This window comes from Bufo gargarizans, chromosome 8 (assembly GCF_014858855.1).
Source record: "Bufo gargarizans isolate SCDJY-AF-19 chromosome 8, ASM1485885v1, whole genome shotgun sequence".
In the NCBI taxonomy this organism is placed as follows: Eukaryota; Metazoa; Chordata; class Amphibia; order Anura; family Bufonidae; genus Bufo; species Bufo gargarizans.
The window spans coordinates 34,720,043-34,742,532 of record NC_058087.1 but is presented as its reverse complement, the minus strand read 5'-3'; the positions used below and the strand labels follow the sequence as shown (position 1 = coordinate 34,742,532).

General features: G+C 47.1%; 1 protein-coding gene across 1 annotated transcript in view; it reads right to left on the bottom strand.

The window, feature by feature from the left end:
- The window catches only part of CIR1 (corepressor interacting with RBPJ, CIR1), a 34,709-nt gene extending 12,369 nt beyond the window's left edge, over nucleotides 1-22,340 (bottom strand). The window contains 7 exon segments of the mRNA XM_044302599.1: nucleotides 9,599-9,716; nucleotides 11,424-11,472; nucleotides 12,843-12,898; nucleotides 14,879-14,889; nucleotides 16,819-16,892; nucleotides 18,325-18,419; nucleotides 22,033-22,340. Coding sequence (XP_044158534.1) covers nucleotides 9,599-9,716; nucleotides 11,424-11,472; nucleotides 12,843-12,898; nucleotides 14,879-14,889; nucleotides 16,819-16,892; nucleotides 18,325-18,419; nucleotides 22,033-22,104 — 475 coding nt within the window. The 5' untranslated portion in view covers nucleotides 22,105-22,340.
- Nucleotides 22,341-22,490: the final 150 nt, after the last annotated feature.

Sequence of the window (22,490 nt, the reverse complement as noted above, 5' to 3'; positions counted from 1 at the left end):
ACAGAGAATTTTACACCGTGGACAAGGGGCAAGCCACTTGCCATGCGCAGATTATAACCCAATGAATGGGGCTAAGCAGTGTTCAGATCGGCACAAACTGCAAATCTATGGCAGAAACCCAAAGACCAGCCTGGGATTTCTGCAGCGGATTGCACACTGGATTTTTCCACGACAAAGTTTGAAATCTGCAAAGTTAATTTAAAAGGGGTTGTCTAATCCAGTCAACCCATTGCCAAATGCCCTACATTAGCCCGAGCAGAGAGTCACAAAGAGCAGCCCTTGCCCTGGTGGACCAGGTCGATGGTTAGCCATTCGTTCCCTCTGTACCTTCCTGGCTGCGGGGGCTCTTGGCTGTACCGCTGATGATTGGGGAGGTTTCTGAAGCAGAACCGGCGTCAATCAGCTGATTGCCAAGATGTCTTCATGAGGCAACCCCTTTAAATAATGCTTATACACAGGTAACAGACATGAGTATAAAACTTTGTCGCTTTTGCTGTACATGGCATGCGAAACAAAACCCCACCAATGGGGAGAAAAAAAAAAGCAAAAAAAAAAAAAAAAAAAAAGAAGAGCGTGATTTTGGTGTAACCCTCAAGCAAGGTCAAATGAGAAGCAATGACAAGCTACCATTATTCCATAGCAACCTGACAATTCTGCCCATTAGAGCGATGCATGATGAGCAGACAGGGCTAGTCAGGTGAAGGGCCAACCCTTGTTTAAAAGGCCTTGAATCCATCTTGCCTGGAGGCTGCTGCCAGATGTCGCCCTCTCTTTAAATCTATGTTGTGTCCTTCTCAACAGGATCACCAGACATCTATAAAACGCATGGAGAACAGACGACCAATAAATGATTCTTCCCTTAAAGCAGATTGGAAGCCCGTTCTTTCTGAGGTTTTTGAGCTCCCCCCCCCCCCCCCAAGACCAAGCCACCATGTAGTGATACCGCACACATCTTTTTCATCATTGGAAACCTCTGATTTCTGACTCTTCAAGACATCACATTGGGTTTCATCAAGAGGGACTCTCTTCTGACTTCTCATGCTGTCGGGTTGTGACCTTCACCATAACCGTGTGTATTTTTAGACCTATCCTAGTGTTATCTTAACATTGCCTTCTGCGCTGTTATGTGTTATCAAAAAGAACCGTTCAGGGGAGGTGTCAGGTTGGAGATGGTCAGGAAGAATGATCTAGCCCATTCAAAGGTCTGAGTGTGAACAAAGGCTTTACATGGCATGTACGTAATTACCTACCGTTACAGTATAAAAAAATAAAATAAAAATCTACGATGGATAATCAATAATAAACTCCTAAAATACAGGAAAATATCTTGTTCATACAGAATTTGTGGACATTCATTTATGTATAACCTTTAAAACCAATTTTTTATTGCCCCAATAAATTTTATTTGAAAAATGAAGCAATTTTGCCACAGGTTTTAATTAAAATCTAATATAAAAATACAAAACTTCCTGATTTGCCATAATCTACAATCCTAGCCAGTGTTAAGGAGGTTGTCTCATCTGAAACGCTGATAGCATATCACTAGGATAGGTCATCAATATCAGAAAGGTGGGAGCCACACCTATCTCTAGAGCAGGCCCCCCAAAGTGAAGGAGAGCACACTGCACAAGCACGGCCGCCCTCCACTCACAGCTATTTTCGGAACTTCCATAGTGGAGCGCTGGCTTGGCTATTTAGGGCATTCCTAAAGTGGTAAATGGAGAGGTGGCTGTGCAAATGAAGGGTGCTTGCCATTCACCACTATGGGACTTCTGAAAATAGATGAGCACGCATGCCCGGAAAATTGTGGAATTCCCATAGCAGTGAATGGAGAGTACGCCGTGCACTCTTTCACTTCAGGGGTCCGGTTCTGGAGATAGGAGGGGGTCCCAAAGGTGGGACTAACACCTATCTGACATTCGTGTTATAAACAATTTAATCTGCCTCTTGTGTAAAGTCAAATGTGTTAACTTGTACACGACTGACCCATATGTGGTATTTATCTTAAGAACAATGATCATTGTACTTCTGCTGAAATATGATGCCTGGGATAAATGGTTATATTCAGCACTTCTGTTATTTTTCAATAAGATTGTGCTAGTGGACATAATGGCCGTCACAATGATAGAAATCACTGGGACCTTCTGCTACCATTGACTTTGTAATAGACGTCAGCACAATCTCAGTTAATCCAGTTTGCCCTCTTCATTCCAAAGCCAACAGAACAACTACTAGGCAAGTACACAATTTTTCTTTTTTTTAAAACACTTTTTTTGGGCCACAAGGCGCACAAAATAACATAGGACAGTGGATTTTGAGTTAAATTAACATTCCACCCACCACCACCAATGAGCCCTAGCGGGGTTCATTCAAGCACAATAGGACAATACTGTTTTGCACAACTCCAGCTCGGGCTGTGTGGCTGCAGGGTGGGGACACATTGAGGGCTCTTTCCCAAGACAAAATGTGAAAAAACGAGATTTTTGTATAACTTACCAGTAAAATCTCTTTCTCGCTCTTTCCTTGGGGGACACAGAAGACCTTGGGTATAGCTCATCTCCATAGGAGGCGTGACACTAAGTGAAAGCTGTTAAGCCCCTCCTCCACAGCTATACCCTCAGCCTGGAGAGAGAGGCTGCCAGTTGCGTGTCCAAGTAGTGAAAAAAGGCAAAGTCCAAAAGTGGAACCAACAAGCCAACTACCCAACGGGTAAAACAACTCGGAAACCGTGTAGAGAAAAACAAAGAATGGGTGGGTGCTGTGTCCCCCAAGGAAAGAGCGAGAAAGAGATTTTACTGGTAAGTTATACAAAAATCTCGTTTTCTCGCCCAGTTTCCTTGGGGGACACAGAAGACCTTGGGACGTTCAAAAGCAGTCCAAAAGGGGGAGGGACCACAGCACCAAGGCGAAGCACCCGAAGGCATCAAGAAACCGCCGCCCGCAGACCAGGCGGCCCAAGGCAGCACCTGCCGAAGCCAGAGTATGCACCCTGTAGAACGCTGTAAGGCAGACCAGTGACCGCCTCGCACAGACGCATGGCCGAAGCCAAATGCCTCCGGCCCAGGAGGCACCGACAACTCTGGTGAAATGAACGGAGACACCAAAAGCAGAACCCTGCCCTTGGTGCGGTAACCACAGCAATAACCACAGTGAGAAAGCGGAGGAAAGCCACCCCGGAGGCCACCAACCCGTTGCGCGGACCTCCTAGAAAACCAAGTGACCCAACGTCGACAAGAGCCGGAGATCTCCAAGTAAAAACCGCAAGGCCCAAACAACTCCCAATCTGAAGAAGAGTCCGTTCCCGGGGGTGGAAAGGGGAGGACGAAAGCCTCGTCAAAATGAAAGACAAACACCACCTTCAGAAGGAAGGAAGAGACGGGATGGAGAACAGCCCTGTCCTGAGGAAAGAGAAGGCCCGGAACAAGAAGGGCCGCCACCCAGGCACCCGCCAGAGACACGGAAACATAACCGTACAGGACAGAAGGAGTAGAGAGAGCATCTGTAACGGCTCCAAGGGAAAGACTGGAGTGCCAAGAGCCCAGCATGCAATGCCCAGGGCGGTACCCAGGGGCAGTACAAGGGAACCCCAAAGCCGCTCCATGGAAGAGGGTCCCGACAGGCCCAGAGGGCCGGGGAACGCTGAAAGGGGAAGGACAGCGCCGACACTTGACACTTCAAGCAACAGAGTCCCAGTCCCAGATCTAGGTCGGACTGGAGAAAGACAGAACCATTAGGAGCGAACACTAGCGAGCACGCAAGAGTCGCCCGGGCAAGCGGGTGAAAACCCAATGCGAACAGGCGCAGACCCGAAACACGGGCAGAACGGTCGGCAAAAAACTGGTCCCATCAGCCCCCGAGCAACGTTGTCCTGTAACCACCCGGAGTGGGGGAGCAGAAGGACAGACGGAAAGGAACCGAAGGGTCCGCCCAGCAACCGCCAGGACAAGACAGGCTAAAGTCCATGTCGATGTAGCCACCACAGGAAGACGTCCTACAGTCCCGGTGTGGGAGATCTAATGACAATCTCGACCGAATGGGGGGTTCCTCCCAAGTTACAGCCAGAGTGAACAAGGGAGACAGTACGAGGCCAAGAGGAACACCAGAACCATCCACATGAACAACCAAGCTCTCCCCAGAGGGGAGGGCAGCGAAGGAACCGCCACTGAAGCGCGGCCGGGGCAAAAGCCACACCGGAGGGAGCCGAGCCGAACCGAGCGGGAGCCAAGCAGAGCCGGCGAGAAAAGGCAGTCGAGACAGAGGCCGGCATAACACCCTCCAACCGAAAGGAGGAGTGGGCAACAGGGAAGCCATAGGACAGCTCAAAGGCAGAACCCCGCTCACTGAGACGCCCGGTTCACTGCCACGCAGAAGGCGAGTACCCTGAAGAACCCAAGGTGGAGGTCCTACGGACCTGGGTAAGCGAGCACCCAAGAGAAGCTGGGTGACCATCCCGAGAAAAGCGGCCCGAACCCGGTAGCGGACCAGCCTGAAGCGCAGAGGGGGCGCCAAAAGAAAAGACTCATACTGCACGACACCCGAAGAGGAGGAAACAGTAGCAGGCGAGGGAACAGCAGCCCCGCCAGAGCCAATGCCGAAAACGAGTGGCACTGCAAACAGCACTCTCGACCCAGTGACCACTTGCGCCGGGAAGCGAGTGCACGGGAGAACGAAAGGGCACCTATCAAAGAACCACGAACACTCCCCAGGTGGAAAGGCCAACGGACATGGTGGATGCCGACCAACGGGACCACAATATACAGGCCAAACCAGAGAAACGAGCACCACCCAGCTCGGCGAAGTAGAGAGCAGTAGAGCCCATCTACTCATATCTAAAGAATACACCTTTGAATACAATGGCATTCTTTTAATGCTTGTATGACAGCACCCAAGGGGTATACAGGTGGACAGAATGATCTCTTTAGAGAAGAGCGCAAGGCCCGTGACAAGCACCACATCCCAAGAGAAAAAAAGGGAATGTCGCAGGAGGAAGTGAGGCATACGTACGAGCAGCCCCGCAAGCAGTGAGAAGGCCAACCCACCTATGGGAGGAGAAGGCATACACGGCCCAAACAACGGACAGAGTGCACCAGAAATACCGCTCACTGCAAAAAAATAGTCACCCAGTGAAGGGGATCAGCCACAGAGCCCAACAGTATCAACGGAAGTGCAAAGTGCAACCTGAAAGGGAGTTATGCACAAGACATCAGTATGGCATGCGATGGAAACGCAGGCAGGTCCCCCAGAAAAGGGGGAAACGTATCTGGCAACACTGCAGCTGGTAAGAATGCAAAGGCCCGTCCCAAAGGGGGGATGCCCAAGGCCAGTAACAACTTCAGAGAAGTAGAACATACCATAGTCTGCCCAGAAGGTGACCAATCACATGGCCGCACAGTACCCAGCGGGAACGCAGGAGGGAGGTCCGCCCAGTGAAAGGGGGACATGCACGGGGTTATCCAACCATTAAGCGAGTGCGCAATAACCCACCCAACACCGAATACTGTGAGAGTGCAACTACTCCACAATGAAGGAGAACATGCAAGAATCCCACACAGCATATCACGGACAGCCATGGGTCACGTGAGGGTGCAAATTTGTCGCCCATGGATGAGGAGGGCCGTGTATGGCCCGCAACACATCCGGCGAAAGAGCAGTATTCCACCCAGAAAGGGGCGGGGTAATGCACACGGCCGTCACCGCATCCAGCAAAAATGCAAGCACCCCGCCAAGGATGCGGGACATGCACATGGCCAGCAACACACTGGCGAGAAAACAACCACAGTCAGCGGTGTTGTGCGTATGCCGCCTGAGGAAAGGATACATGCTCATTGCTGGCAGCGATTCCAGTGAGTGCAGCACACCACCCAAGGAAGGGGTCGTGCACATGGCCGGCAGCGAATCCAATGATAGTGCAGCAATCCACCTATGGAAGGAGTTCATGCACATGGCCGGCAGCAAATCCAGAGAGAGTGCAGCATTCCGCCTATGGACGGAGGTCATGCGTATGGCCGGCAACGAATCCAGAAGTGCAGCATTCCGCCTATGGAAGGAGGTCATGCACATGGCCGGTTCATGCATATGGCCGGCAGCGAATCCAGCGAGAGTGCAGCGTTCTGCCTATGGACGGAGGTCATGCATATGGCCGGCAGCGAATCCAGAGAGAGAGACCGCAGCAGTCCTCCTTTGGACGGAGGTCATGCGTATGACCAGCAGCGAAGCCAGAGAGAGTGCAACATTCCACCTATGGAAGGAGGTCATGCATAAGGCCGTAGCGAACCCAGCGAGAGTGCAGCATTCCGCCTATGGAAGGAGGTCATGCATAAGGCCGTAGCGAACCCAGCGAGAGTGCAGCGTTCCGCCTATGGAAGGAGGTCATGCATATGGCCGTAGCGAATCCAGCGAGAGTGCAGCGTTCCGCCTATGGAAGGGGGTCACGCATATGGCCGTAGCAAATCCAGCGAGAGTGCAGCGTTCCGCCTATGGAAGGGGGTCGTGCACATGGTCAGCATCGTATGCGGTAAAAGGGCAGTATTCCGCCTACAGAAAGGGGGTCATGCACAAGGCCAGCCCGCAGGCCAGAGAGAGTGCAGTATGCCGCCTACTAATGGGGGGTCATGCACATGGCCAGCACCGCGACTGGAGAGGGCGACTAATTCTGCCTATAGAAAAAGGCGGCCTGCACCTGGCCAGCGCCGTACCCCAGGAGAGGGCAAGGGTCCGCCTAGAAAGGGAAACATGTATACCTGGCCAGTGCCACGGAGCGCAACATGCCACCTATAGAATAGGGGCAGGCATACGGCCAGCGCTCTAAGGTCAGGCTGCAGTATCCTGCGCAGCCAACATAAAATACTGATATTTCATATATATGATATATATTCACACTTCATCATTAATATTATTATATTTTTTATTTTATTTTAATTTATTTATTTATATATATTTTTTTTTTTTTTTTTTTTTTTTCTATTTATTATTGTAAAAACACAGCCTCTTTTAGGCAGGAAGGGGCCACCATATAAGAGCACAGCCTCACTGAGAGGCTAGCCATCCCAGGGTCTCCTCCAGATGGCAGCCGTCATACAAGAGGTTAATACAGATCGGACCTGAGGGCGGTGCAGCGATCCCCTGGGGGCGGGGGGACCTCCGGCGGGAAGAATTCGCGCCTGCGAATGCCCGCCCCCTCCAATCGAGGCCGGAATATTGCGGCCTAGTAGGCCGCGAAGCCGGGGCCTAAAGTTTGCGGTGCCCGGAGGTACCGGCCGGGATCTGGAGGGAGCGAAGCGGCGCATGCACAATACCGGCCGCGGGAGCCCACCCCGCGGGCCGGAGAATCAGGGGGCCCGGAAGAAGGAGCCCGGGATAGAACCTTTCTGCGGCGCCCGACCGACCGGAAGACAGCCTCTCAGAGCACCTGCGGTCGGCCGGGGTCCGCTGAACACCGCAGTCATGCCGGCCGCAGGAGCCCACCCCGCGGACCGGAAACAAGGGCCCTACGCCGCAGCAGTCAGGAGAGGGCCCAGGCCCTGAGCCGTCTCAAGGAGGGATGCCTGCGCACCGGTAAGGTGATAGGGGGGGATGGGGGACCCTGCAAGGAGAGAGGCAGCTCCCTGGGCGGCATGATAGGGACGCCAGCATAACCCCTCAGTGGATGCACCTATAGTGGAGGGGAGGAGAGGGAACTAATAAAACAAACTAGGATGGCCAGACCAGTATGGGGGTCAGTCAAGCAGGAGACCGGGGTGGGGGGGGGGCGGGGGTCGTAGGGCTGGAGAAGCCACTCTCTCACCACAGCCGTCTTCACCCTCGGTCCGTTCCAGCAGGGTCGCCCCTTCAGCTACTGGCACCGTAGTGGCAGGACGCTGGAAGAGGGACTTGGCGTGCGGGCGACCCTTACGCTGGCGGGATGCAGGGGAGCTGGGCTGCCCTGGTCCACCTTGCCTTCTGTGGGGGAGGCAGCAGTGCGGATGCCGGCACTGGCGCAGCTCAACCCCGGGAGAAACAGAGAGGTCTAGTGCGTCTCTGTTGTCCCGTATTCTGGAACAAAAGAAAATAAAAAAGTAAAAATCAAAAAATTTTAAAAAACAACAAAGGAGAAAACAGCCCTGCAGTAGCAGGGAGTGTCTTGCCTCCTTGGACACTAAGCAAAAAACTGGCAGCCTCTCTCTCCAGGCTGAGGGTATAGCTGTGGAGGAGGGGCTTAACAGCTTTCACTTAGTGTCACGCCTCCTATGGAGATGAGCTATACCCAAGGTCTTCTGTGTCCCCCAAGGAAACTGGGCGAGAAATCTTAGCTTTCTAACAAGACCAAGAGCTTGGTTGTAGTCATTATCTAGCCTGAATTAGAGCAGGTTAAAAAGTGACAGCTGCATACACTGTACTTCCAGCTCTCCCTTCGGCCTGTGTGGGGAAAGAGCAGGATGCGTGGAGGGAGAAGAGGCGGCTCAGAGACCTTCCTCTTCTCTCTGTACGGAGAAAGGGGCGACATTAACACGTTATATTTTCTCCCCGCATATCAACCAGACAGCAAGTATACCGTTTGTCATGTTTGATAGAGGTATTTTTCATGAGCCAAATAATGGATTTGTTTTTTTCTTTTAGGCCAATGTACCGCTCTTCTAAAATAATTTATCCTTACGACTTAAAAGGGGTGGTCTTACAAAAAATATTTGACAGTTTTCAAACCAGCATCTGGATCTAAATACTTTTGTGATTGCATATAATTAAAAATTATATATAGCCAATGAGCTATTCAATAAAATTTATCTGTAGAGCACCACCTGCTGTTTGTTCTTTTTCTTATTTCTTCGTCCTGCTCACTGGGAAGGTCGCACATGCTCAGTTTTATCCTTCAACTGCCTCCTGAGCTGTGATAGGTAGAGCTGAGGCACGCCCCCTGAGGTGCAGCAGAAAAGACACGCCCCTTGAGCTGCCAGCTTGATATAAATCCAACAGAGCAATTAATGGGGACATCTCTGGATCCATGTGAGGTACAGGGCTTTGCTAGAATTAGATTGTCATGCACTATGATGTCCGATTTTCATTTTTTTACATTAATCATGGGATGACCCCTTTAATGAACTGTCAGAGTTATAAATGTGGTAAAAGTGCGTTTAAAAAAAATTAAATCCTATCCTGTTTTTTACAAAAATACAGATGTCTTAGGAATCGTCCTTATGGAGATGTGAATGAAAGCCAAAACAACCTTGCTCTAAATACAAAAGTATGGTCATAACGAAATGAGCTTCATGTCCAGGAATAATTGAAGTAATAGCATGAGCCGCAGTAAGACCGGAACAGAGTGAATGAAGGCAATCTCTAACAGCACTGCAGAATAGGTTGGGGATAACACGTGCCGGGACCCCCTAATGTAACGCATCTCCTATGTAGCCCATCTACACACTGTGGAAATTCTTTACCACTCTACATAACCAAACAATAATCTTAATATAAGTATATCTAAACTCAGTGTACAAGAGGCAACCAAATAATATTCCCCAGAAGCCTGTATCCAAAAGGATACTAAAGATATATTAAAAATATGCTTTCCAGGGGTGGTCCATAATGATACAATCTACAAGACAGACAATGCTTCAGCTTTTACCTGCTCCATCGGCAGTGACCGAGCTTGCGTTGATTCCTGAGAGACCAAATAACGGACATTCTCTGTCTGTGTTCACGTGACCCCACTTGTGACATTTAATACACCTCACATTGCGAACCTGTAACGGTTATGGCAACAAAATGTCAGAGGAACAATATGAATAACACCAGTTTAAATACAAAAATGTTTTAAGCCATTTATTACAGTGCACACTTTTTTTTTTTTTTAAGTTCCAGCTTGCAAATTCAAATTTTTTTTATGTAAAGGTCACTGCGCTTTCAACAAACTTTGTATTAAAGGGGTATTCCCATTTTGGATATTGGGGGCATATCGCTAGGACACACTCTCTCTATTCATTTCTATTGGAGGGCAGAAAAAAGCAGAGCGTTGCGCTTGGCTATTTTCGGAACTCTGACTGAAATGAAAGGAAAGTGCAAAGTGCAAGCGCGGCCACCACTCCATTCACTTCTATGGGGCTTATGGAAATAACCAAAGGCTCTGCGATTTTCGACAGTTTCTGCAAAAATGAACGGAGGGAGGAAGCGCATGCGCTCTCCGGCACTTTGCGGGCTCTGTTCTAAGTATAGGTGTGGGACACCTATCAGACACTGGGGGCATATCCTAGCGATATGTCCTCAATATGCAAGATGGGATTACCCCTTTAAATCAGAAGTACAGTATATGAGGAATAACTTTCTGGCCACTATATCTGGCATTTATTAGCAGTTTTCCCTCTGTGCATAGTGAATGTGCTGGGAAGCAGCTGGTAAACAGATGATAACTAGAGAACTAGCCATTTCTTTCTGATAAGATATATTAGAAAGTTTCTTGTGGTCGCTTGTTCTATTGATTTATGCAAAGTTATATGAAAATGTAGTGACCATTTAAAGGGGTTTTCCAGGACCAACGTATTGATGACCTATTCAAGTGATTTGAAGTACCCAAAATTATACAGTGTATGCATTAGACAGTGTACAGAGCTGTGGTGTCCTGGCTCTGTTCACCATTTACTTTTGGAATCCGTGTCTTCTACTAACAGTTAATTGTGCGGTGTGCTGGTCATTGGACCCCTACCGATCTCCTAGTCAAGTCTCTACTATAGACAGGTCACCAATATGTTAGTCTCAGGAAATATCTTCAAAAGGAGTTCTCTGGGATTTTGATATTGACGGCCTATCCTCAGGATAGGCCAATAATATCTGACTGGGGTCCGACTCCCGGCATCCCCGCTGATCAGCTGCATGAAAGGCCATGGAGCTCCGCAGGTGCTTGGACCTCAGCCTAGTCCATGTGATGTCATGTTCATCGGTCACATGGCCCAGGTGCAGCTCAGTCCCAATCAAGTGAATCCAATGGACGATGCTGTGCTTTGCCAACCTTTGGGACACGGCAGCGCTCACCAGAGCTCCAGCTCCCTCAAACAGCTGATCTGAGAAGGGCCTCTGTCATCCATATGTCCCATTAGGGCCTATGAAACCAGCAAATAGTTGAAATGACATCTGACCACAGTTTTTTGAAACCATAAAAGATGTCAAAAAATTCTAAAAGAGTAAGTGTGTGGATCCAGCCCTATAAAAGGTTTTCTTGATGGGGCATATTAATATTAGAAATAAGAATACAAAAAATGATGCCCTATTCTGAGGATCTGAACCCCTTTAAGGAATCAAATTGATATGCAAGTCCTCCAAATTGGTAGAGAGGAAGGTCACAGAATGTATCACAGCAATCTGGTACATTTCCACCAAGAGGAATATGTGGATTGAGAACCGATACGCAGCTTTAGAGAACGTATTGAAAAAGAAGAAAGAAAAAAAAAGACAAATACCTGAATACCAAAAGGTTGATCTCGGATATTCATATCATCCTTGGCATACCTACAAGTAAAAAACAAATGGTCATCTTTAGATGTTGCAGACATTGAATTAATGTCGTGTAGGCAAGGTCAACCAAAGCCATTCAAGAAACTGACCTTTCCAGTAAACGTACAGTACTGCCTGTCTGAACGGAGTCCACTTACTTTATCACTGTAGCCAGGGTCAGCATTGCACCAACAGATGGCAGCTATATACTAAAGGGTGGGTCCCCAGAGGGCTTCACATGGACAAATACAGACATATCCTGGCTCCATACATGGGCGGAACCATCAAATTCAAAAGAGGGTTTGGGGTGCTACAGCCTTAATACCACCATAAAATACAGTCACCTTACACTGTCCGAAATATGGCCCAACATTATATTCAGAAACTGCTTTTGCCATAATACCAAAAAAAGGGGAGTTCCCTTTGAAGAGTAAGCAGCGATATATCACAAAATATTACCAATAAAGGATTCTATTCTCTCTTTCTTTCTAGGCATCCTTCAAAATAGGAACATTAAAGGGAGCCTGTCAAATTGAACATGGTGCCTGAGCTGCACGCAGCAGGGTATAGAGCGGGAGGAGCTGAGCAGATTGATAAGAGTTTTAGGTTTAGGAGTCCAGTAGGATGTCCTACTTGCTGACTGACTGCAATCTCTGTATATATATTCCTACTGATTGGACTGCCCACTGGACTCCTAAGCCCAGAATAAGTTTAAGGAAAAAAAATAAATAAAAAAAAAATGAATCTTTTATAACAAAACTACTTTATCAATCTGCTCAGCTCCTCCTGCTCTATTACATGCTGCCTGCAGCTCAGACACAGTGTTTAACGTGACAAGTTCTCTTTAAGGCTAGGGATACACTGCGACATGCGTTGTGCAACGTGTAACGATAGTCAATGGTGTCGCATTGCGACTGTGCCGCGGAAGTCACCCAAAAATCAAATTTTTTTGGGCAGCATGTCGCAGTGCAACACCATTGACTATCATAATAAAAAAAAAATCTGTTAAAAAAAAAAAAAAAGAAAGAAATAAATTTATTAATAAATATCCGTATTGCATTTTTTTTTTTTTGCGGATCCATTGTCTGCAAAACAGCCACGCGGACATACGGAAACTGAATTTCCTTTTTTTTGGCGGACCCATTGAAGTAAATGGTTCCGCATACGGCCCGCAAAAGAACGGACACTGAAAACATACATTTGTGTGCATGAGCCTTTAACATGAAAAGTAAAGAACAGGTACCAGAAGCCTAAACCCTTCTCTGCAAGTTCTGAGCGGAAGCTTTGTGAAGGTCATCTTCTTGTTCACAAAGCACTGCCATTTACGTGAAAAGGTGACTTTATCACAGGCTGGGAAAGCTCACAGTTACAACAGTATTACTTACTTTTCTCGAGGAGCCATCTTCTGCCACTCAAATTTGTAATCCGTCTCTCCCTCGTTCTAGAAAAAAAAAAAAAAAAAGTACATTTTAGCTTATCAGTGGTGCTTATGGTTAAATTATTATTATTTTTTTTTTTTTATCAGAGTGACCTCTATGTCATCCATATGTCCCATTAGGACACATGAAACCATCAAAAATAGTTGATTTGAAGGGACATCTGATCACAGTGTTTTGGAACTATAAAAAATAGAGTCAAAAAATGCTAAGAGAGGAAGTGTGTATAAAAAGGTTTTCCTGATGGGGCAATAATTTTAAAGTGGGAGTGACCCAATAATACAGCAGGGAACCACGGGGGATTAAAGCATTCCAGTGATGCCACAGCAGTGGAATGGAGCACGTGTCTGCCGACATCCTCAACGTTAGCCACAGTCAAGTACCCAGGACGGAGTGTCTCTGCTCGTGAAGTTCTGAAGATTCTGATGATACGAGTCTATTAGGGATGCATGTATGTGTACTTTTTTCATAATATTCACGTACTGTATTATATTTCAATGAAGTCAGGGACATAGATAAATGCAAGTGCATTCAATAGGATCCACTAGGTCATCTTACAATACGAGTTGCAAAATCTGAGACTGCAGTGCTTGCCCTGCTAAGCATACCACTGTATATACTAAAATGCATCGTTTGGTTTCTCCCTCTGCCTTGCAGGTACACTCTTAAGAGAACAGCGACATCATGAGGTAACCGGTGGTACAAGTCATACAAATGTATGCTCCGTCCATCCAAACAATCAGATTATACCAACCATAGCCTAAATCTTTGATTTAAAGGGATTGTCCACCACGCCTTTACAAGTGATGGCTTATCCTCCGTTGCGTAGTGTACGGAGCTGGTTACTGCCACATTGAAGGGAACGGCAGCAGTGGTGCAGTACACGGCTCCGTCCACCACACAGTGGATTAAGCCGTTTGGTTTTGAGGATAGCCTATCACTTGTAAAAGAGTGGACAACTATTTTAAAGCTATGGACACCTTTGTAATATTTGTCATGTTTCATTTACTTCCACAATGCAAAACGATAAATAAATAAACAAGTCACGCCATTGGCTGTTGTATAGTCTGTGCAACTTCTGTACATATACTTCCAATAGCACACTGCTTCTGGCTGTTGCCTGTCTGTGCCTTACCTCTCCCTCATAATAGCGGAGTTTTAAGGTGGATTTACACATACAGAGGAGCAGCCAATTATCCAGAAGGAAGCGTCCCCCCCCACTCAATGTGCAGCCAGTTTTCGGGAAGGAAGTGCTGCATGTAAATCCCCTCCACAGCTGCATTGTTTCCGGGAAGCAGGGTGCTGTTTAATCAGCACACTCTGCTGCCCAGAAACAATGATTTACATGCCAACACTGACCACAGTTTATCGGGTGATCGGCTGCACCTTTAGACTGGCAGAATGTCGGGAAGGGGTGTTCGCAGGAATGTTAGTCCCCACTAATCTGCCTGAATATCAGGCTGTAGAACTCCACCATTAGAAAACGTGTGGGAAGGGGTTGTGCAAGGCTGATTAGAGAGTGGAGAGAAAGAAAGCATCCAAGTCTTCAGAGGGGGCAGACTACATAGGTTGTACAGTATCAGAGTGTAGATGAAGAGGAAAACAGACAGGACAAGCTACTGGGGGTAGACTCACACAATCTGGGTGTAAGTGTAGCGAGAGCAAACACAGCAGATTCTGCAGAGTGAAGGGGGGAGGGGGGACTCCTCACATCACATCAAGATAGGACACCTATCATGGGGCAGTTTTTTTATATGCTAAAGCTATCTGACAGGCTGCTCCCGCACCCAAGCCAGAAACCGAGAAACCGTCCAGTTCTCATAGACAAAGGGGTCTGGTGGTAAGGGGCAATATCCAGCTAAGCTGGGTATGGCGCCCTTAGCCTTTTCTCAGAATTACATGCAGTAACATTTCTAATATTACAATTTATTTAAATCTCTAGAATACAGACCAAGCATGCAGGTTTCTCTCTTTATAGTAGTTACCTCTTTTATTTCTTGATTGAGGAGTCAGGAATGGAAAGAAAAAAAAAATATATATATATAAAATTAGATTTACAGAAATGTCAGTTCTATGCATTACAGTAGTAGTCATTAGGTGCACGTTTTTGTCTCTGCAACTTTACTGACCCCATAGTTTTCTCTGAAAACAACTGCCAGGCTGCCCCCCATACAATAACTGCACTGCATCAGTCTTCAAGGTCTACATAAACCATCGTATGAAATGGTGCAGTTTATGGACAGACTTGTACAGAAACCTGAAGTTTTTACACTATGGATTAGTCAGCTCGTACTGATCACGAGTTGCATTTTGTGCTGTTGTCAAGAGCTGCATTCACAATTCAGCTTTCTGCCAGGTGTGATGTTTTCACTGGCTGACCCTGTCAAAGTGCAGAGGAAGAGAGAGCAGAACCTCTAGGAGTAACTGCAACGCCCCCGTTGCTCCTAGAGGCTTATTTGCATATATTAAAATATCATTTTTCTCAGTAATGCGGGCACATATGAACATGGGACCAACACAGATGCCTTCCGCTGCCAAGTGCACATGCAACAGGTCAGCCAGTTTCATAGGTACAAAACTGCTGACAGATGCCCTTTAACCTAGCTCTCTCAGTTTTGACAAAGTAAAGATTCAGTACACCGCTTGTGAGAAGCACTACCCAATTGTGGAGCGGATCCAGTATCTAAATCAGGACTCCTCGTTCTATGAGGAACACCCTCCCTAATCAAAAACCTGCCAGTTGTTTGAGAGTTATACAGGCCTTTCAAAATCCTCCCGTCTAAAGCCTCATTCACAGACATGTGCTGTACGTGTTCTCCACGGACAGCACATGTCCCCATTCATTTTAATGTGTATTCAGACATAAGTGTTTTAGCACTGTCCGTTGGTCCGTGTTTTCAGTATGGATGCATGCTCTATTTTGTCCGTCCATCACGTCCATTATAGTCTATGGGTCTGTGAAAACCACGGATGCAAAACAGATGCCATCCATGTTGCATCCGTGTTTCACAGATCATTAAGAAGAGATGCTTTGAAAATTATTTTTCAGCTGTTCCGTGTCAGTAAAACACGGATGCAACACGGACACACGGACCCCCGCCGATCAGATGCTGATGATCTATACAAAGGATAGATCACCAGTAGGAAAAAGGTAACAATAACATACAAGCCCATCCACAAATCTCAGATGTAATCCCAATCCTCACACGACCTCCTTTCACTGTTCTCTTATTTGCCCCCCTTATCTCCAAGATTTCTTCCACGCATCCTCCATACTCAGGAACCAGATACTCCAACACATCAAACTCTCCACCACCATGGAAAACCTTCAAAAGCAACCTGGAAACCCACCTCTTCAGAAAAGTCTACAACATACAATAGCCCTGACGCCATTGCCATACTGTATGAGCACCTGCGGTGTCATCCAGACTTCCCTTGTAGATCGTCAGCCCTCACAGGCAGGGTCCTCTTCCCCCTCTGTACCAGTCTGTCAATGGTTAAGCTCATGAATATTGTACTTGTTTTTATGAAATTATTTATTTTTTTATTATTTTTACTTGTTTTTATTAAATTATTTCAATGAGAGGGGTATTCCCATTAGATTGGTGGAGGTCCTACTGCTGGGATTCCCACTGATCACAATAAATGGGTGCCCCCATACCATGCACAGCCCACCGAAATTAATAGTGGCATTTCAGGCATGTCGCTGCATTCACCTCTATGGGACTGCCGGAGATAGCCAGTAGTGGCCATGCCTGACCTGCTGGTCAGTTCGGGGGGGGGTAGCATATGGGCCCCCATTCTCATGATCAGTGGTGGTCCCAGTTGTAGGAATCCACATCATGTACTCGTCACAGGGAATCCTGCAAGTCATTGTGTAAAATCAGAGAAAACGGTGACCAATGGCACATGAGGAGCTGCATACCTTTCTCTGCCCCTGGAGGTGCTTCATACATAAAAGTAAGTCCATGTTTCACTTTTTCATCCCCTAGCAGTAATCTGTAAATTGGAAAGAAACAAAGTCAGAAAGTCGTACGCGTTCATGAAAGTTTTATAAGCCTAGATATTACCCCCTGCAGTGAATACTGGTATATACAGCTGGTGCCCATTATAATCTATATGATCGGCCTCATACACATTGTCACCATTTTTTGCATTTTCTGCCATTTAAAACTGCTGCAAAAAACGATCGGACAATCATCTGACAACGGAGTTGACTTGTGGTAAAATTAGACGTCAGCTTGGTGTTCATCCCGCACCTCTGCCGGGCTGTAGCTGCTGCGTGTCCACACCCCAAGGCCATGTCCACAAGTGACCGAAATGCTGCAGATCTGGCGGTGCAGCTTTCATGCAGCGTTGTACACTACCAGCAAAATGGATGAGAGGTTAAGAAAGATCATCCAGACGCTGCACAAAAAAAAACCTCAAAAAAACAAAGCATCAGAATTGCGGTCCAGATTTGAAATGTGAAGCATGTCGATGCATTGGATTTCATACTTTCCAATGTCATTTCTGAGGCAAAAATGCAGTGGACTTTTCAGGCACGTGGGGATGTACGATTAAAAGTTATTCTTGAAGAACCTCTGCAACATGATCGAGCATTGCTGTTTCATGGGGGGAAAAAAAAAATTGGATAAATAATGGGAGAAAAAAAAAAAAAAAAAAAAAAACACACGCCAGGAGAGGTGACGGGCAGAAGTCTGTATGGACTTCCTTTAAAAAAAAATAAAAAAAAAATTAAGATTGCAGTCATATACAGCACCAACATATACTAATAGCATATCCCTTCATTGCCACAACTTCCATTTACACCAAGAGGGGAATTTACCAAAGCATGTACTGGCATACAAATGTCGCAATGTCTTGAACAGAAATTTGGATCTTTGTTTTTCATTTCATTGTAATGCTTTAAAAAAAAAACAAACAAAAAAAAAAAACAATCACTGGAATGAGGGAGGTGTGTGGCAGATTTCATATAAAGAACCGGGCATAGAATTGGACGCCTCTGCCTCTTAACAGAGTTGATACATCTTAGTCTAGCACGTGTCTTAATTCTGAACGAAGTCTTAGGCTCCATTCAGACGTCTGTAGAAAGGGTCCGTTCCGCAATTATCCGGAACGGGTGCGGACCCATTCATTCACATATGTGCTCTCGGCATCCGTATTTCCGGAGCGCGGCCCGATCTTCCGGTCCGCAGCTCCGCAAGAGAATAGAGCATGTCCTATTCTTGTCTGCAATTGCGGACAAGAATAGGCATTTCTATGGGGGAGCCGGCCGGGTGTATTGCGGATCCGCAATGCACTATGGACGTCTGAATGGAGCCTTAATACCCCCAAAAAAAAAAGTCTGCATAAGTCATGAAGACTATTCTATACCACTGGGTGTCAGATCAGAGGCTGCTAGATGGGGGATGGGTCGGCTGTAACTCACCGGTTGTTGTAGGACTCCTGTTCCTTTAAGTATTGTTGCATTGAATCTTCTTGTTTTTTCTTATCATATGTTATTTTCTGCTCGGCCATCCATACCTGCCGATAAAACAGGAACAACTAACAATTGTAACGCAGAACATGTGATCTTTTTCCTCATGAGCTAGACAGGAATCCGGCTACTGCACCACGTTACCCTCTAGAACACATGTCAAATTCATGGCCCTCCAGCTGTGGCAAAACTACAACTTCCATCATAGACAGCCTACAGCCATTAGGGCATGCTGGAACTGTGTTTTTTTAAACTGCTGGAGGGCCATGGGTTTGACATCGCTGATCTAGGGATATAGAGAACACTTAGGCCTCATGCACACGACCGTTGTTGTGTTCCGTGTCCGTTGTTCCGTTTTCCGTGATTTTCTGCAGACCCATTGACTTTCAATGGGTCCTTTGAAAAGTCGGATAATGCACCGTTTGTCATCCGCGTCTGTGATCCGTGTTTTCAGTCCGTCAAAAAAATATGACCTGTCCTATTTTTTTCACGGACAACGGTTCGCGGACCCATTCAAGTCAACGGGTCCGTGAAAAAACATGGATGCACACAAGATGGTTATCCGCGTCCGTGATCCGTGTCCGTTTTTTTCCCTATCATTTGCAAGGCAAACTTGACTTAGATTTTTTTTTCACTATCCTTCGTGTCTGGTGATCCTCCAAAAATCAAGGAAGACACACGGAAACAAAAACGGATCACGGAACAACGGAACCCTGTTTTGCGGACCGATAAAAACAACTGTCGTGTGCATGTACCCTTGGAGGGACTGTAATACACTGCTGTATTGCATACTGACACCGCAGTGATTGGCTGCAGCAGTTGTGTTGTCGATGTGAGGTCACGGCTGCAGCTGAATAAAGAGAGCTCCGCGGGGAGAACAAGGCTGGTGGTGCTGGATATACTAGGTAAGTACTGCTGTATTATTTATCCTACGCCAACATCCCATGGGCGACCCATCCACTTCAACCACTGGAGGCTCCTGAAATGTTACACAAAAAAATAAGGCAAGGGGCAACAAATGCCCATAAATCGGCATCTCTCACATAAAGGTGATGTGGATACAGCATACACACTGTTCAGAAGGTTAAAGGGCTTCTGTCACCCCACAACAGTCATTTTTTTTTTTTGATAGTTACATTTCTTATAGCGCGATATAGGAGAATATAATCTTGTCACTTACTTTCATGCGGCCGTTTCTTGAGAAAACTAAGTTTTATAATATGCAAATCCGGTCTCTACCAGCAAGTAGGGCGTCTACTTGCTGGTAGCCGCCGCAGAAAACCGCCCCCTCGTCGTGTTGATTGACAGGGCCAGCCGTGATCTCCTCCTCCGGCCGGCCCTGTCAGTATTTCAAAAATCGCGCGCCTGTGTTGATTCGGCGCAGGCGCTCTGAGATGAGGAGGCTCGTCTCCTCAGAACTCCCTCAGTGCGCCTGCGCCGATGACGTCACCGAAAGAGAAGACGTCATCTGCGCAGGCGCACTGAGGGAGTTCTGAGGAGACGAGCCTCCTCATCTCAGAGCGCCTGCGCCGAATGAACAGAGGCGCGCGATTTTTGAAATACTGACAGGGCCGGCCGGAGGAGGAGATCACGGCTGGCCCTGTCAATCAACACGACGAGGGGGCGGTTTTCTGCGGCGGCTACCAGCAAGTAGACGCCCTACTTGCTGGTAGAGACCGGATTTACATATTATAAAACTTCATTTTCTCAAGAAACGGCCGCATCAAAGTAAGTGACAAGATTATATTCTCATATATCGCGCTATAAGGAATGTAACTAGCCCAAAAAAAATAATAATGACTGTTGTGGGGTGACAGAAACCCTTTAATGCTGTACTCCGCTTATATCTGCAGAATGCACTGAATTAAAGTAGTTGTCCACCCCCATCATTTTTCAAATAACGCTGGGTGGTGGGGTATTTAAAAAAAAATAAAAATAAAATATTATATGAAGTTGTCCAAACCCTTTAAACACCATGTACACTTTCAGAGGCAATTTATTTTAGGACTGTATTTTAATCATTTTGGGCTAAAAATAATTTTTTTATTGGTCTTTATTAAAAATGGTTAGCCGTTTGTCATGCTGTGCGAATGGTACTTGCACTTTGTGCCTAACCCTTCTCGCTAAATGGTCATAAAAACGTATTTAAGCCACATTCTTATCAGTAATATTTTGAGCTATAATAGTGTTTAGGAAGTCAGCGATAAGGGGCCGTCAGGGAAACCGTAAAAATACTGAGCCTGTTACTAGAGGGAAACTAAAAGGGAACGGAAGCGGAAAGAAAAACACGTTCGTGTGCATGAGCCCTAATAGGACATGTTCTGTTTTTTTTGCGGAACAGAAATACGGAAACAGAATGCACACGGAGTAACTTCAGTTTTTTTTTGCAGACCCATGGAAATGAATGGAAAAGGAATGAAAATATGTTAGTGTGCATGAGGCCTAAGACAGACGACTGACTAGACCAGTGTTTCCCAACCAGTGTGCCTCCAGCTGTTGCAAAACTACAACTCCCAGCATGCCTGGACAGCCTTAAGCTGTGCGGGCATGCTGGGAGTTGTAGTTTTGCAACAGCTGGAGGCACACTATTTGGGAAACACTGGACTAGAACATCAGGGCGACATCTTGACAGCATCAGCTGTGCCAACTTTACACCACACTGCCCACCCACTCTGCCAAACTAAAGGGGGGCAACAACAAATAGGAGTGCCCCAATACATAACGCATTCCCTGGTCCCGTTGAGGTGCATGATCCCACTCAAACAGTCAGCAGGATAAGGCTCTTTTCGTATTTCCGTTTTTCCATCACAGAAGCAGAAAGGCCTAAATAATGGAGTCCTGGATCTGTCCTATGACAAACACCAGCGGAGCTCAATGGACCCTTTAAAGCGGTTTCCAGGAGAAAAATACTGATGCCCCTGTCCTCAGGACAGGTCATCAATACCTGATCGGTGGGGGTCCGACTCTCAGCACCCCCGCTATCTGATCGGTGGGGGTCCGACTCTCAGCACCTCCGCTATCTGAGATCGGTGGGGGTCCGACTCTCAGCACCCCCGCTATCTGAGATCGGTGGGGGTCCGACTCTCAGCACCCCCGCTATCTGAGATCGGTGGGGGTCCGACTCTCAGCACCCCCGCTATCTGAGATCGGTGGGGGTCCGACTCTCAGCACCCCCGCCAATCAGCTATTTGAAAAGGCCACAGCGCTCCTGTGAGCACTGCGGCCACCTCACAGCATACCAAGCACAGCGCCGTCCATTGTATAGTGGCTGTGTGTGGTATTGCAGCCCAGAGACTGAGCAGCACCTAGGCCATGAGACTGATGAGCATGACGTCACTGGCCTAGGAGGAGGCTGCCTGATCGGAGGGGTCCCGGGTGTCGCCCCCCACTGATCAGCTATCCTGACAGAAGTGAACAGTCCACTATGTACTGTGCCTGCGAGTGTAGATCATATGATCCTTTCCCGAGGAGCTGATTGGCTAAAAGCCCACAAAACAGGAAGTGCCTTATTTTTAACCCATATATATATATATATATATATATATATATATATATATATATATATATTATTTTTATTTATTTTTCTGGGGGGGGGCTGGGGGTTAGTGGATCCACATCAGCCCCGTCCTGACACATCCGCAGACAGTTCTCGCTTCTCACCTTCTTTATGTTGGACTTGGAGGCAGGATGGAAATCCTTCTTACACATGAAGTTGGCAAATGACTTCCCCATGGTGACTACCTCTCCCCCGGAGGAGGCCCGGTCCTCGGCGCGCACACGGGAGCTCTTCGCGTCGCTCTAACGGCGACAACGACACACAAACTCCTCCGCTGTGGCGTAGAAGCTACCTCCCAGCCCGCTGAAGGACCTTTGATGACGTCACGGCCCTGTGATAGGTCGCAATAATGGGAGGAGTCAGTGTCGGGGGCTGTTGTTTTTAGTCTTTGCTAGCTCCTCGTGGGATAGAGGACCTTCGATGACGTCACACTCCTGTGATAGGTCACTTTTATAGGAGGAGTCCGGCTCGTGGCCGTTGTTTTCAGTCTTTGGCAGCGCCTAATGGGATAGAGGACCTTTGATGACGTCACGGCTCCGTGATAGGTCGCTTTAATGGGAGG